Source organism: Moschus berezovskii, chromosome 11 (genome assembly GCF_049115385.1).
Source record: "Moschus berezovskii isolate FMDL1 chromosome 11, NW_MosBer_1.0, whole genome shotgun sequence".
NCBI lineage: Eukaryota > Metazoa > Chordata > Mammalia > Artiodactyla > Moschidae > Moschus > Moschus berezovskii.
In genome coordinates, this window is record NC_142470.1 from 81,907,041 (window position 1) to 81,924,399 (window position 17,359).

Here is a 17,359-nt window from a genome sequence, read left to right on the forward strand (position 1 = left end):
TCTGAATGTCAGTAAGAACTGTTCTAAAGCATAAGATTATTTGCCCATTCCTCTTTTGAGAAAATTTCACTATTATAAGTAGTCATCATAATTCACATCTTTACCTCCTAGCATATTTGTTTTTCAGATTATTTACTTAGGGTCATTTCTCAGAAGTGGATCATATGTTATTATTACCATTTTTAAGGCCCCTGATGCATAAAGACAAAATTTTGTTGTGTGTTTATAAATGATACCTCTTTTATGGTTCATAGGAGCAAAGATGGGACTAAAACCCAGGCCTTCTGAGCTCTAGTATTCTAGTCTCATACTTCTTTCGCAACATATTATGATAAAATAGGGTGGCATTTCCTTGTTTAGAGAAAATGACTTCATTCTTCTAGTCAAGTTCATTCACCTCCCAGGAAAGAAGTGTTGTGGGTCATTTAAATAAATTAACACTGTTTAGATAATTCATTTTATGTTTTTAAGATTGCAGCTTAAGTCCAGGGAGAGATGGTACAAACAAGTACAGAAAGTTAAATAATGACATGAAATGTTAAATAACCATATTAAAAGTTTCTGTAGAGAATTATATCAGTTTTATTCTTAACCCTTTGAGCAGCTCAGTAATTACAGCTAAATTCTCAGGATACAAACACAGGTGAGTAAGAGTCTAAACTGACTTACCGTTTCTTTCTCTAACCTCGTCTCTTGAGGTTCAAACCTAGATTACAAGCTAAGCAGTATAACAGATATTAGTAACATTTTAATACTTCTCAAATGGTTTTCATGTACATCTCTGTGTGAGCCTCACAGAACAACTCTGAGGAGTAATTAGGGTGGTGAAATTTCAGTTCAGGTGTGAGTGTGGAGGTTATTTAGTTAGTAGTTGTCATGGACTTGGAGATTGCATCCTGATTTCAGATTTTCTGTGGTTCCCTTACACCATTTCTGCCTCTGCTTCCATGATCTCTCTTTTTAAAAATTGAGGTAAGATATAATGTTTCATTAAGTTTAAGGTGTTGGATCTGTTGATTTGATATATTTATATATTCCATATGGGGCTTCCCTGATGGCTCAGATGGTACAGAATCTGCCTTCTGTGCAGGAGACTCAGGTACAAATCCTGGGTCAGGAAAATCCCTTGGACTAGGGAATGGCAACCCACTCCAGTATTCTTTCCTGGGAAATTCTATGGACAGAGAAGTCTAGTGGGCTACAATCTGTGGGATCTCAAAGAATCAGACACGAGTGAGCAACTGATACTTCACTTTCTCTTTCTTTTTCATGTATTCAGTTCAGCCTCCATGATCTCTCAACCTTTAATATCTGAACCACAGAAACAACTTAAAATTTCTCCAGAATTTCTGTTTCTTGAATTTTCCCTCTCTCTTTCTCTGCTATTACTCTTGCATAACATTTCAGCCAGAGTAAATTTGCTCTCTTCTCAGGGGGCATATCCCTTCTTTTTATGACTTTGCCTTTAGGACCAAAATTTTGGACTATAGCAGTTTCGCAACCTTTGTTCCTCCTTCCTTTGTTCTTTAACAGATCAAATTCAGGGCTTTATTCTAATTTGCCTTCCTTACTAAGCCAAAATGGATCTCATATATAAAGAAGGGATTTTAGAGCTAGTTCCCCCACTGTGTGCGTATGTGTGCTCAGTCGTGTTTAACTTTTGCAGCCCCATGGGTTGCAGCCCTCCAGGCTCCTCTGTCCATGGGATTTCCCAGGCAAGAATACTGGAGTGGGTTGCCATTTCCTTCTCCATTTTCCCCGCTTCTGTCCCCCAAATTTCAGGAGATGTCAGTTCTCATGCCAGTTTATACTCCCTCTCTCCCACGAGTTACTTAGTATCTTCTGTAACACCGGGATCATATTTAATTAATGATAGTTAGACTGTTGGTTTGACTTGCTCAGCCATGTTTTCCTCCTAACTAGACATGGTCTTTAAGTCTGTCTCTGGAGAATGTAGAGAAAGGACAATTGTTGAAAGTTTTAATAATTACCATGATACCCTTTTACTCCTTGCCGTTTTGGCTCTGGGGATAGATAGTTGGGTTCTAATTGGTTTTGTTTGTCCCATCCTCCTTGTGCCTTTGATTTTCCTCCTACTACTTCAGCTAGAGGACGTGAAGCCAGAGTGGTGGTTTTCCATTTTCCATTTCTAGCAGTAATGGTAACAAAACTCAGAACAGGTAAAAATCACTATTTTAGTTAAATTTAAAATTATCTCCTTTGAGGTGGAGTTTAAAGTAGAAGAATCTTCATCTGTTTTCATTTCAAAATGATAATTATCAATACTATACTTGATATCTGTTTCTACTAATATACATAGAAGCCTGTTAGGATAACAGCAAATTTATATCAGTGATGTAGTGAAATTAATGAAAATTATTTTTAAAATTGGATTACTTTTTTCTAATATAAGTGAACCTAGTTCTGAATTGCAGCTGCACAAAGTGTGTTTTGAAGCACAGGAACCCAGGTGGAACAAACATGCTGTTTGGTTTTTTTTTAATTACAATAATTACTTTATCCTCACTGTCTATTAAATAGATTGTACTTAGGAAAAACAGGAAAAATTAGAGTTGAGTTCATTGTTTTAATTAAGCATTAATTGGTTTTGGATAAGTTATGTTTAGCATCCCAATTAGAATTCTATTCTCCATGTTGTGATTACATTTTCTTTTCTTTTTTTTTTGCTTTTTGCTTTCAACTTACAGTGTTTAAAATTCAGTAAGATGTTAAGAGATAAGCCAGAAATGTAGACTGTTACAGAAGCCTGGGAGATTTAGTTAATCTGACCTAGATGTTCTTTTGATGATTGAGATTCATTTCAGAAAACAGTCCTTAATTTCATAATGAAGCATAGGAATATCTGCCATATAAGTCAGTTGTCTTGCCAGGGACAAGCAGATTAATCGGCCACGAAAAGGAACAGTTTGCCATGAAAGTTGTGCTATTTAGATCATTGCCATTTGGATGAGCAGTAATATTGAAAGTTGTCAGTGAATGTAGCCCTTACATTTTGCCATGTTCTAAAGAGGATTATCTGGTATTTTTTTTAAGGGCTTTTTGTGTACATTTGATGTTGGCTTCGTTTTTAGTGTAATGCATGTGAAACAGAACAGATAATGTGAGAACATACTTGAGTAGAAACTGAATGCGAAAGTAAATATTAGTGATGTTTGAGAATGTATATATACATCAACAGTTAATTTATTCCACATTTATTTCTTGTAACCCAAAATGTGGGTACTTGCACAGTTAGAATGAGAACACTTAATTTACAAACTTCTATACCAGTTTTTTTGGTCGTTCTACCAAAGCCCTGAGATGTTGGTTCTTGCATCAGCTTTTAACTTAACGTTGTATGATATTATTTTAAGAAATAAAACATAATGAGGACTTAGAAATAAGAGATCAGATTTGAGGGGTGCTTGGTGTAGTCCACAAAACTGAGTGAAGAAAGCGGTAAGGTTGTGTCCTCTGGACGGGAGCTGCCAGGGCACGTCGTTTTCTTGTCATATGCTGTGGTCATGTGTTAAACAATGTAGTGTTTTCATAGGGAAGCCCTCATAAATGATGAAGATGCTATAGAGTGACAGATCTTGAAATTAAATGTGAAGTGGTTTGTCTTTTATTTCAGTATCCAAAATTGTAATTGTTTTGAAACCAGAATTATTGACTAATTATTAGTTATTCCTAATTGAGGCTATAACATACATCTCAATTATTGAAATAAACTAAGACTATGAACTAACTGAGTACTTGGATTGTTTTTAGTACCTAGCTCTTGAAACATTTAGTTTTCAATACTAGGCAAGCATGTGTGGTAATCAGAATACTTTCATCACTAAGTTTTACAAGGCATGTTTCTTTAAAAGCCATTGGTTTATCATTGTGATAATTATTAAGTCTGTGTAACGTATTACTGGAAAAGACTGATGCTGGGAAAGATTGGGGGCAAGAGAAGAAGGGGGAGACAGAGAATGAGATGGCTGGATGGCATCACTGACTCAATGGACATGAGTTTGAGTGAACTCCAGGAGTTGCTGATGGACAGGGAGGCCTGGCGTGCTGTGATTCATGGGGTCGCAGAGTCAGACACGACTGACCAACTGAACTGAACTGAACTGAACGTATTGATAATTTTTGCTTTCTGAATCTTTTGGGATCTCTATAAAGTGTGTGTGTCTAATTTGATATATTTTGGAGTTGATTTAGTCCATCCTTTTAAGGTTTCTTTCTTTTTTAACTACAGAATGCTTAGCCATTTTTAATAATTATAGATTTATGGAATTCAAATTGACCTCCAGAGTAGCATTTTGAAATAACTGAAATCTTCTAGACATTGGTTAAGTATAGGTTGTTCTAATCCTGAAGGTCCTCGATAACTGTGGGATTCAGTTATAGGTTTCTTTTCGTGTATACATTTGGGAAGGAGGCAGCCAGGGTCATTAGGAGGGAAAATAGCATTGAGGGAGAATTAACATTTGGCTAAAGCCTTACCGTGTGTGCTGTATGGTTATTTTATCTTACAGACTCCAGGCATTAGAGCTCGGCCTACAAGACTTCAGTGGTTTTGTGATAGATGTATTGCAAATAATCAGGTTTGTGTTTAATTTCTGGTCTCCCTCACCTAAAACTGTGAGTAGAAAGCAAGTGTCCTCCACGTCCTGTGAGCATTTGGGGATTTCATGAGATGCAGCTTTGGTCACCTTGGTTGTTTTCCAAATAAGCAATCACTTAATTCTGGTTCCTGAGGTCTACAGAATCCCTAAAAATAATAACATGGGCTCTGAAGATTTCAGCTGGCTTCATTCTACTTGTTGGTTTGAGCAGGGCTGATGTTTCCTTGGCAGTTGAAATCTGCTTCAGTCGTTACTGACCAGAGGAAATGCTTGATGGGAGCCCAGTGGAGTTTCTGCTTTACTCCAGCCCAGATGCCTCTCACATCGTGCCAAGAAAAAGCCACAGGGAAAGAGGAGTATAAAGCTGGGGTGGAAGAATATTCCTGTTAACAGATACAGATGTACTCACTGAGTCCTGCACCCTCAATATCTTTGAATTTTCCAAAATGCTCCTCCGTGGAGGTTTTCACAACTAAAAAATTATTCATATGTATTTTTGTCTCCAAAGAATCCTTTAGCTCTAATTGTTTTTAATTGTGATAAAATACATACGGCGTCACATTTATCATTTTAATCATTCTTAACATGTGCAGTTAGTGGCATTAAGTACAGTTGCATTCTTGTGCTCAGTCCTTTAACTTTTGAAGTCAAGTTAGCCTGCCCTTTGGGTAAAGCTGATTTGAAGGATTATTCAACTGTGACTTGTCAACTATAAAATATATCCTTTATACAATCTAGATCCCTTTGTTAATCTTATTTTTAAGGTTGAAACTCTAGAAAAATTAGTGGAGCTGACACAGAAGCTATTTGAATGTGATAGAGACCAGCTATACTACAGTCTGCTAAAACTATATAGTAAGTAATGTGACTGTTCCTCATGTTTTTATTTTGAGACATTTATTCTGTGGAAGGCAGTGCCTGGAAAGGAACATCAGGCCCTGAGGAAGCTCCTGGGGGTTGTCACTTGTGGAGTCTTCCACGGAGGCTCAAGTAGAGGCCAGATTGAATTTATATCACAAAATGTTGTGTTGTTTCACTAAACATCCTACAGTCCCCTGACATTCTTACTGCAATAATGAGGAAGTGAGAAAACTCTTCATCAGAGCCACAGAATTTTTTTTTTTTATTTCTAAAAAAGAATTTTATTAAAAAAGCAAAAATGCAAAGAAATGAACAGAGGAAAATTTATGCGTTGAACCTGGACTGGTCACTTATGATAATATACATGCTACAATTCCATTCTCTCCAATCATTCCACCTTCACCCTCTCCCACAGAGTCCCAAAGACTGTTCTAAATGCCTATGTCTCTTTTGCAGTCTCTTATACAGGGTTTAGGTTACCATTTTTCTAAATTCCATATAGTTTTTGAGGAGAAACTATTCTTTTTTTTTTTTTTTTCTTTTAATTTAAAATCTTTGGTAAATTTATCAGTCACTTCTATAAATAATCATTGACATATCCATGTGTCTAGATATTTTTCCAGAAAAATACATATTTATATACAGACTCATTGTAAACAATTACTTTTCAAAATGTGATTGTATTGTAGGATAGTTTTGACTCAGTTGTATATTGCCAACTTTTTTCTGCACTTTATCACTCACCAATGGCTATATTGAACAGATTTATTAGAGTTTACTCAAGTAGTTTCCTACTGCTAGACGTGTGAATAGATTTTAGTTTTCCATCCTGTAAAACACTGCATTAGTCATTTTTATACCTTAATCTTTGTTCACAACCATAATTGTTTCCCTAAGCTGAATTTGTATTTGCACTAAGGGTTAAAAGTGATGGTCATTTCTGAAACTTGTGGTCTCTGTTTAACTGTTTAACTCTTGTTAAACAGTTCTCTAGTATGTTTATGCAAGTTTACACATCTGGAACTGTGCAGTCTTTTAAGGTATTTTGTAGAGAGGAACGATGGAATAGTAGGTGACCTTTCTTCCTTCCTTTGCTACATAAAGATATTTGATTTCGATTTATTCTTCATTTTCCTTCACCAAACATAGACAACAGTGAATAAGTTGATTCATTTGTCTTTTTGAACTTGTATTTATTATCATTGGAGGCTTTGTCTTACATCTTGATGATGTATATTAAATATGCTGTAAATTTTACATTTCATTCGTTGGTTACATTGACATACAGTTCACATGTAATTCTTAAAACTTTTCACTTGAGTGATGATCAAATTCTGGCACCCAATGTTGAGGTTGTTGTTGAATGTATAGAATTTTAAAACTTGGCTTTTAGGCATTTGATCCTTAATTAGTGGATTATAACCTGTATTAAAGTGCTGATTCTCCCCTCGCCCCCTGCTTTTCTTACTTTAAACGAATTCTTTCTTTCTTAAGTTCTAATTTTTTGCAAACTAAAAATACCAAAGTGATACATCTAAATGAGTTTCTACCTTTAAAGTCATCCCCATAGAATTCTTTCATTCAGAAATATCTCTGAAGTCCACAGTGCTCGCTTTGAGGTAGGCACTGCAGATAGAAAACTGGTGTTCTTCAGAAGAGTTCGACCTGAACCAGGACTGACAATACCTTGGGGTGAAAGAGCTGCAAGGATACATGAGGTCCATCCAGGGAAGGATGAGAGGCAGCCAGCTTTACAGACTTCTTTTTCCCTCTGGAGCTGACCTTTTGCTGTTGTCTTTCTAAAAAGGAAAAGAAAAAACAAGTTTTAAGTTCATCTTAAAATTTCCTTTAGGGATAAGCAGGAACTCTTTCAAATAAACTCTGAGGTTTATTACCGTTTTCTTTAATCCCCTCTATTTGTTCTGATGGACACCCTCTCCCAGCTCTGTATTTGAGCCAGTAGTCTGAGACGCTCTCCGCTGCTCAGCCAAGGAGCCTCTGAGGGTGAGATAGCGTGACAGCAGCCTCTCATGGGACTGGAAGCCAGAGGAATCATCATAGGGAAGTATACACTTTTTAATCCAGCTTCTGTCATGTTATGAATCAATAATGTGGTTGTGGTGACCCTAAATCTTCCCTTTCTGAAGATAAAGCAAGCTGTCTCCTCCTGCGTGTGGCCCCCTACCCTTTTTGCCCTCTGACTTGGACCACTACTTAAATATGTTGAATAATTTATAAAGCACAATTTATTTGAAAAGGAACACGTAGTATGGAATGATATACAGAATGTGGCCCTGTAACACAGCAAAAGTCCAGACTGGATTTCTGAGAAAACAATTTGTTCAGTGTATTGGAATTTTTTTGAACTCATTCTTTTTCATAATATAATTTTAGCCCATGAGAGGAGTTCATTTAATTATTTTGGGGTATTTGTTAAAGGGCAGTTTTGCTTGTTCATTTTAAAACAGTACCTTTCACACACATATGCACACTGACTTTGTTGTGAATTACAGCATACTACAGAAACATGCACAAGACAAAGGTACATTGCTCCATGGTTTTGTAACACCCAGCCTCCATATAACTATAATGTAAATTAAGGAATAAAAAATGTAACACTTTTCATTCCTTTAAATACTAGCTCTACTAAACCAGCTTTCCTTTTCTACTTAATAATATGATGTTCATAGGTGATCTGTTATAGGAATCTGCCATAATTCAAACTTTAGTTCTCTCCTTTCTAATATATTTTGACTTTCCACTGTGATAGTCTTGTGAAATTAGCTCCTAAGCCCTGCAACAAACATTACATGAATGAAACAACTCCCTCACCTGCATGTATATTATTATTTTAACATTACTAATAAGGAATATTCTGTTATTTCTAAAGGACAGTTTTTTCTCCTTCTTACATTTTTATTATATTCAAAGCACTTCAGTTTCTTTACATATACAAAGAAGAGAATTTATTCTTTGTGTATATAAAGTACTCTCACCAAAACTTGAGCTGACTTACATTCATAATTTTGCAATAAAAGTTCTTTGAATCTCTTTTTAAAACCCCAACATTTAAAACATGAACATTTCTGGGACTTCCCTAGTGGTCCAGTGGCCATGACACCATGCTTTCACTGCAGGGGACTAAGATCCAAGAAAACAGGAAAACCACCCTGAGTATTTATCCTAAGATGTTATTTACGTGCTATTTTCTTTACTTACGACCATTGACATTTCTTTTTCATGCTGTATGGTCTTCCCTCCTCCATTATTACACACATACAACAAGAATGTATTCCAAATTACTGAAGGGTCAAGCCAGTATAGCAGTGTACAAAGCAAAATGTCAAATGTTGTTGTGTCCACACAATATCTGAGTTAACTTGTCCATGGCCATCCTTCCAAAATCACTCTCTCTACATTTGTATCCATGTATTTTTTTGCATATACACCTATTATTATTTTGATTATTTTAATGCTCTACATGTTTTGTGCTCTGTGTTCTGTGGCTTCTTTTATTAATATGAAATAAATGCATAGGAAAAGATACATACTTGCTTTTTCTCCCTAGTTAACCAAATTTAAGTACTGGTATCCCTGGAACCTCCTAAGTTGATCATTAAACATTTTTTTAATGAGTTTGTGAGCTTTTTGGTATATTTGTGTTTCATTTCCTTGCAGTCATTATTCTTTTTGGTGCCCAAATTGTCCCGTCTTTGGCCCCTGGGAACCTCTTTACTTCAGCTCCCTGTGTCATTTTACATACTCCATTAATCTTTGATAGGTCCTTATTTTTAGGCCAAACAAGACCATCCCGGCTTATATGGCGTAATTCCTCTCCAAACCTTATTTTAGAGAGGAATGATATTTAGAGACCAGAATCAGGTGATTGACACACAGGAAATTTAGAAATTACCCCATCCTGTCAGTAATGCGTAAAAACTTGCCAACTTTATAATTAAAACTCTGAACTCTAAAAATCTTTGTCTCTTAGTTTAACACTATAGGAAATGTGTGTGAAGTGCCAGCTGTTGTTTCATGCTAGTCAGGAGGCCCCACAGTGAAGTCCCACAGCTATGTTCCTGTAAAATTCACTGATAGTGTCAAAAATTCCTTGGTTTTTATAGCTTAAGAGTTCTCAGCTCATTTAGTAGATCAGTCAGTCAGTCCAGTCGCTCAGTCGTGTCCGACTCTTTGCGTCCCCTTCTCCTCCCGTCCCCAATCCTTCCCAGCATCAGAGACTTTTCCAGTGAGTCAACTCGTCTCATGAGGTGGCCAAAGTATTGGAGTTTCAGCTTCTTGTTCTTTAAAGAAGGAACCATGAGTTCCAGGAAAGTGATGGAATTACTGAGGCAGTGTCCATTCCCTGGTTACAGCCAAGTCTGTTTGATTTTTCAGATAACAAGTATGATTGTTGTTGTTTTGATTAAAGGAATTGAAAGCCCCGAGGTATATTATGAAAGGCTTAGCCTTTCTGTGTCTTGTTGAGAGTATGACTGCAGATTTTGGCACTGACTAGTTTGATTGCCTCAAATTTTTGTTATATATTCTGTGATCCAGGTACATTTCCAAGATAGAAAGTGCATATATTTCAGTTTCATGCTGTATACACTGTCGAGTTCCCACCTGTGTTTTGAAATATTTTCTTGTTGTAAGCTGTTATTCCATTTGAACAGGTGCCTCTCTGTTGTATCCTGTTCAACCGAAGTGAATTATCTTCCCATACTCCTTCCAGTCTGAAAGCATTGTACCTCATCCATCTCTTCACTATCTGAAATAATAATTATTAGCTTAAAAAAAATGCCTTAGCAGTTCTTTTCCCAATGTGTGGAAACTTTCCCTGTGTCCTCCACAGTCCGTAGTATCCTTTGGCATGAAACAGAAGTGGTCTACCTTTCCCTTTCTTCAGAATTAAAGATTTGGGGGCTTGGGTTTTTGTTTTTATTTAATTAAATAAACTAAAGTGTATTTTATAACCTTTATGTATATAAAGTTTTATATATTAACATACTTGAAAAATTACTGTTGAATTTTACATTACATGAAAATGTTTTAATGAAGGAAAAGCATAATTAGCTTATGAGAATCTTGCTTTGAAAATTGATTGTAAATTTAGTAATTAAGCATTTTATGTTAGGCTGATTTTATTTTCAAAGTATATATAAAATCACTCTGAACTTTAGGTTAATTTCTACTGTTTGGTTCACCTTTTAGTATATTCCGTATGAAAACTTGGGCTGCCATCTATGTATGACTCCTAGGAAATTTTCTCCTTGTTTTCTTTTTCTTTATTGCACGTTTCTGATGGAGTGTGAATGTGTTTCGTCTTTGTTCGAGTTTTTTTACTTTGAAGAATCAGTTATCAGAAAGCTTACTAGCTTTTCAATTTTAGGGTAGGAGGAAATCTAGGAAAATTTCATGTGTTTTAGTATTTTGATATTTTTGAGAAACAAACATTCTTATGTTTTCTGGCAACATTCGTGTCCTGAAACAAACCCTCTTCCTGGAGCTGACCATACACCATTGAAATATTTCTTATTCATATTTTCAAATATTTTTAAAAGGCCACTTTTAAAACAATATTTCTTTGTGTGTAACAGGTGTATTGAACCTAGTGTCATAAGTTTTTTCATATTTTGCTCTAATTTTTCACAGGTAGAAACTTAAATGACTTGCTCTTTTTTCAAAACTCATAGAATGTTTAAAAATGAAGTCTTGATTCTTAAGTTTTTGCTATTTGTGAAGACTAGGTTATCACACAGAAGAAACTAGATATTTCATTATGAAGGAAATCTGCAGGTCTTTCCAGTAACCTTCTTCTCCCCCTGTAATCTTTCTTAAGTCTGTTGACATTATGAGAAATCTGTCACACACTGACATAGAAGTTCTTAAGGTCAACAGAAGAGACAGAATTCTCCCTATTTTACTAACCGAAAAAATTTGTTGATCTGTCACTTTTGACAAAGATCATACATTTGTATGTTTTCAGTCATTGTAGCTGTGTACTGGACTGTATATGTGCATCCTGTCATCTTTCCAGAGCCTGCTGCTCATAGTTGAGAAGTTTTTAATGAAGCGTGGTTTTTCTTTTCTTGTGTTTTAATAGGTAAGGACTATGGTTTAAACTTCAAAAGGTAGAAAAAGGTATACAGAAAGAAGTCTTCTCACTTTTGGTCCACAATTACCCTGGTCCTTTCCCTGGAGACAGTGTTTGGAATACTTGCTTTAGCAGCAAATAAAAAGTTTTAAATATTTTCATGAATTCTGTTTAGTATGTTCATTAGTTTCTTTCTAATTTTACAGAAGTAAATGGTGACTGGCAAAAAGCTGATGCTGTCTGGAATAAAATGCAAGAAGAAAATATTATTCCTCGTGAGAAGACATTAAGGTTATTAGCAGAAATCCTTAGGAACAATAATCAAGAGGTCCCATTTGATGTACCCGAGGTAATTTGCTTTTATCTATGAGTGTAACAGATTTTCTTGTTGGTATAAATTTAGGTTATAGATTAACCCAGCTTTACATTGAAAAGGTTGCTGTATTTACCACTTTTTCTTTAACTGAATACTTTTATTTTTAAGTTGTGGTATGAGGAAGAAAAAGATTCCCCAACTTCATTACCCTCACCTGTAGAAGTTAATCTCCAGAAAGAGCTATTGAATGCCTGCCACAGGAGGAGAAACAAAGGTAAACATGTACAGTGGGGTCTTCTTTTTGATAGCAACGTGGGATCTAAGCCCAGCAAATTAGTAGTGATTTAGGAAGAGATGGAACTTCAATTGTATATATTAGTTATTTTCTTTCATTTAAGTTAACAGAGACATTTTGGTACAATTGGGAAAATTTAAATGTCGACTAAGTAGTAGGTATAAGGAATCACGCTCATGTTTATATTAGATAGAATTACAGCTTATGATTTATAGATGTCCTTGAATTATGAGATCAGTAATGAAGTATTGAGAAATGAAGAAACTGAAGATTTCTGTAATTCATTTTAAAATACCTAAGCCATAAAATATTTAAGTCAAGAGCCATGTGTTTAAAGGTTAAACAGATCAGGAAACATGTTGCTTATTAGATGTAGGCAATGGGTATATGGTGGGGGTCATTATACTATTACTTATATTTTTCTGTACACTTGAAATTTTTCATAATGAAAACTAAAGTAAATGTCATTTTTTTAAATTGCACTTTGAAAATAACATGATCATGAATTTTTTGGCAAATATATTGTTACATGTTTTGATTTTATGTGAAAGTAAAAATTGATTAGGACTTCAACCTTCATATAGTATCTCTGCTTAACATCTCGAGGATGTTTTCGTTTAGACATCATTGTACTCATCCCAGATCATACACTACTTCCATTTTCTTCACTTAAGTTTTTTCTATAGAATGCTTCTGTTATTTCTAATTTCTCCAGTTTTTATGTAGATTTCCAAGTATGCTTTATGATAATTTAATCATTACGCAGCAGATTTATTTTCATTTTAGTATTGACAGTTTTGAGTTCTCTTCGGTAGAAAGCCATCAGTTTAGAAATTTATAGAACTCTTAACTTTTTTTTTTCCAAGAGAGTATTAAATTTCTTATTGATTATACGTGATAATAGATGATACACAAGCTTCATTCCCGTCTATAACTTTATTGGTACCATAATTCAATTTAGATATATTGCATAGGATATGCCAACAATCATTAATAACCAAAAGAACTCCATGACTTTGCATGGGTGACTCTTTTAACGGTGAACTCCAGGTCACAACAAAGTAGCTGTCAGTTCAACTACACCAAGGTTCTGAAGACAATAGCTTCTCCACCAAAGCAGGTTGTAAATAAATTTCAAATGGAACCTAACATCATCCTGAAGGAATTCTAACTTCACACTGCTGGAGTAGTTTACCAAAATGACTTCAGAGTAGACTAACTTTACACAGCACCTTAAAAAAAAAAAAAGACATTTATTCAGCATCATGAACAGACTGTTGCATTTAGCAGTCAACAGCATGGGTGCAAAAAATATATATATACATTAAAAACCCTTTGTTGGAATGCTTTATACTTTCCACAGAACAGAAACTAAAATAACCTGTTATACAATTAGTAACAAGTACAGTTCTCAAGTATTTTTGCCCATACACATGAGTATTGTCTAAAACATGTCTTCTTTGTAGCAGCTAGGCCCCGCTACCACTGTGCTTGGCTGGTTCACAAATCTGTTGTAACCTGTAGCTTCCCTGTCACTTCTCTGGCTCTCCTCTCTTGCTAAGCTTTGTTTCCTGACAGTAATTAGAACCTTCTGCCACTGCCATAGCTACTGTTGCTGCTAGAACCACCATAGTGAAGTGAAGTCACTCAGTCGTGTCCGACTCTTTGCGACCCCATGGGCTGTAGCCTACAAGGCTCCTCTGTCCATGGAATTTTCAAGGCAAGAGTACTGGAGGGGGTTCCCATTTCCTTCTCCAGGGGATCTTCCCGACCCAGGGAACAAACCCAGGTCTCCCGCATTGCAGGCAGATGCTTTACCATCTGAGCCACTAGGGAAGAACCACCATAGCCACCTTGATTTTGTGGTTTGGCAAAGTATTGGCCTCCAACACCATATGGGCCAGAACTTCTGCCTCCAAAGTTTCCTCCTTTCATGGGTCCAAAATTTAAAGATTGATTGTTGTAATTGCCAAAATCATTGTAGCTTCTGCCACCTCCAAAATTGCTTCCATCGTTACCAAATCCATTATAACCATTCCCACTACCACCATATCCGCCACCACGATGGCTGCACCAAAGCCACTTTGACCCCTGAAGTTTCCTCCACGACCGCCACCAAAGTTTCCAGAACCACTTCGACCTCTCTGGCTGGATGAAGCACTAGCCATCTCTTGGTTAGAGAGGGCTTTTCTCACTTCATAGTAGTGGCCATTCACAGTGTGGTATTTCTGAATGACCAGTCTTATCTACGGAGTCATGGTCATCAGAGGTTACAAAAGCAAAGCCTCTCTTTTGGCCACTGCTCGGTCAGTCATGATTTCAGTCATTTCAGTTTTCCCACACTGCAAGATAATCTCTCAGGTAATGTTCTTCAGTGTCTTCTTTAATGCCACCAACAAAAATCTTTTTCACAGTTTAGTGGGCTGTGAGAATCTTCTCTTGAGACAGCCCTCTGGTTTCACAACTCTTCGTCCACCTTGTGTGGCCTTGCATTCATGGCCACATCCACCTCCTCCACCGTGGCGTATGTGACAAACCCGAAGCCTCTGGAGCGCTTGGTGTTTGGATCCCTCGTTACCACAATCTGTGAGCATTCCCCATTGCTCAGAATGGCTCCTCAGACTCATCGGTTGTTTCCAATCTCAGTCCTCCGATGAAGAGCTTCTGTAGCTGTTTGGGCTCTTTGGGAGGCTCTGACTTAGACAAGACGGCAGTGGAGGTGGGGAAGACTTCAGCGATACTTTCTGGGTGGCGTCCACGGGCAGAAAGGAGTAACCTAACGAACATATCTCCCTCTTAATTTCTTAACTGGAAATTTTGTGACACAGATATACAGTGTCTGAAGTAGGATTTAAGCTAAACTTTTAAGCTTTCTCAATCCTGCAGAATAACTTTATTCTTTCTGAGTATAGCTGCATATTCAGTCTAATACATCCTTAAGTCTTTGGCCATGTATCTCTTAAACCTAAAGTTCATTATTGTCAATACTGTTTAAATATTCTAATAGAATTTTGATTCAACTGATATGAATGTACAGTTAGTGTATACTTCCTATTTTAAGATTCCAAAACTCCATATATTGCCTTTTTTTAGGTGTTTATTTAAGTAAAAACATCTAACCAGTTAACTAAATATAATGCATTATAAATATAAAGATAGACCCGTGCTGTAGTTTTAATATACCATATGCATTTATCTAGTTGGTTTCATTCTGTTAATTCGAGAGGTTTTAGTTACTTTTGTGTAGAAATGCTTGGCAAAATGTGAATACTTTGAATTCAAGACTACAATTTTAGAAAACAACTAGTAAACTTTTTTATATTACGTTGTTGATCTCAAATAACTCAAACTGTAGTTACTGTAAATTTTCACTTGTCAAAGTAGTGAACCTATTGTATATGCTTGTTGGGATGTAGCCAGTAATTACAATACATCATAATTTCTAAGCTTCCTTTAAAGAAAAATATATGCATTATATACTGAATGATAGAGTCTGTCTTTTCTTATTTAAGATGCAAATATTAGTGTCATATCTGTTTTTCTTGTTTTCTCAGAATTTAACTTGAAAGGTTAAGTTTTTGGTATTGTCTCTTCAGTTTAATTGAAGGGGCTAGTTCATGCTCCCATAACTTGTAAACACAAGCATAATTTCTGCTTGGGTTTTCTTTTTTTCCTGCTTGTTTAGAAATGTCTAAAGTAGCGCAGAGTATTCTTCTGAGCTTTAATATCATGTTCATTCCTAGTTATGTGTTCTGTGTTTCTTTACATGGAGCTTTATATCCATAAAAGGTCTTGAGTGATAGTTCGGTTGTGCCCCACCTTTTTTGTGACTTGTTTATACACAGCAGAGTGTGGACTATAGTCTCAGTTGGATGTGTATAGCCAGGCAGTTTTATTTCAGAAAAGTAAGTGACTGAAAAGTGTAGTTACTTCTCTTTTGGTAACATCTTTTCATTCACTGACAGTTATTGTGAACAAGTGAAATAAAACTGTTAATCAGTCAAACAAATGTTGCTTAGTTTACTTGTTAGATATCTGTATATTTGAAAATTGTATGTTTTTGTATAAGTCCTGTCGTAGCCAAATAATTTGATCTCCTAATTTTAGAATTATAGGCTATATTCACTTTAATGCTATTGTGTTGAAATGTTAACCGTAGTAACCACCCACTTATAGATTAAAGATTGCTTTAAAATGAATCTTTTGCTCCCCTCAATCTAAATTATACCCCTGGTTTATTTGGACTTTAACACACATTTTACAGTTTATTTTGAAACTGGGATCTTTTCACAAACAAATTCAGAAGAGCTGTGTTCTGTTTTTATTGGCATGAAAATAATTTATTGACTTTAGAGAGCTAGTATGAAAAAATCATTGTAAAAGGAAGCCCTTTCTATTACCATCCACTGGAATTAAGTAGTAGTTTCCAAAACTGTCTCTTACTTTTTTAAAGATTAGAACAGTGATACCATCTGCTTACTTGGTCAGTACGTATCTCTGTAGAGTGGTGTACTGGGTGGTATTAAAAGAAGCAGAAATATGGGGGGTGGGGTGGGGCTTCAGGGCTTTTCCCCCTCCTGTTTGCCATTTCAGAATAATGTCATCTCATTTTTTGTTTTCCTTCATAGATGCATTTAATATTTTCCTGACAGCAAAAAAGCAAAACATTGTGTTTGACAATGAAGCTTATGCCAGGCTTATAAACTTACTTTTGATGAAGGATAATTCTACACAAGCAATGCAAGTGAAAGATTTGTAAGTATCAGTTCATTTATTAAACTTCACACTCAGAAAAACCTATCATTAGGATTTTTCTAATGATGTATTTTAGTAACAGTTGCTTAATTGTCTTCAACTACCCATAGAAATTATATGAAATGATTTTCTAATTTTAAGGGGGTTTTTAAACTGCAAAAAATAGAACTTTTATTTGTCCTGCACACTGCAGTATACTTTATTTTACCTTATAGAACTTCACAACTCATGTATGCTATTCATATAGAGGAAAGTAGTTTGATTTTTTTTGGGGGGGAGAGGGTTTTATTTTGTTTTATAGGTATCTGTTTTGTTTCTTATTCAGCAGCTAGATCTGTGTACCTTTTATGGTGGAAGTAGCCTAATATATGAAGGCATCAAGGGTTTTGAATTTAGGCAAGGCTTTGAATCGTACTTGA

The 17,359-nt window shown here is 35.7% G+C and overlaps 1 protein-coding gene across 1 annotated transcript in view; it reads left to right on the forward strand.

Moving 5' to 3' along the window:
* Positions 1 to 17,359, forward strand: part of LRPPRC (leucine rich pentatricopeptide repeat containing) — a 102,603-nt gene that overhangs the window by 60,934 nt on the left and 24,310 nt on the right. Inside the window, exons 26-30 of the mRNA XM_055399100.2 lie at positions 4,530 to 4,598; positions 5,384 to 5,474; positions 11,781 to 11,923; positions 12,059 to 12,164; positions 16,814 to 16,940. Coding sequence (XP_055255075.2) covers positions 4,530 to 4,598; positions 5,384 to 5,474; positions 11,781 to 11,923; positions 12,059 to 12,164; positions 16,814 to 16,940 — 536 coding nt within the window. The remainder of the gene's footprint in view (positions 1 to 4,529; positions 4,599 to 5,383; positions 5,475 to 11,780; positions 11,924 to 12,058; positions 12,165 to 16,813; positions 16,941 to 17,359) is intronic.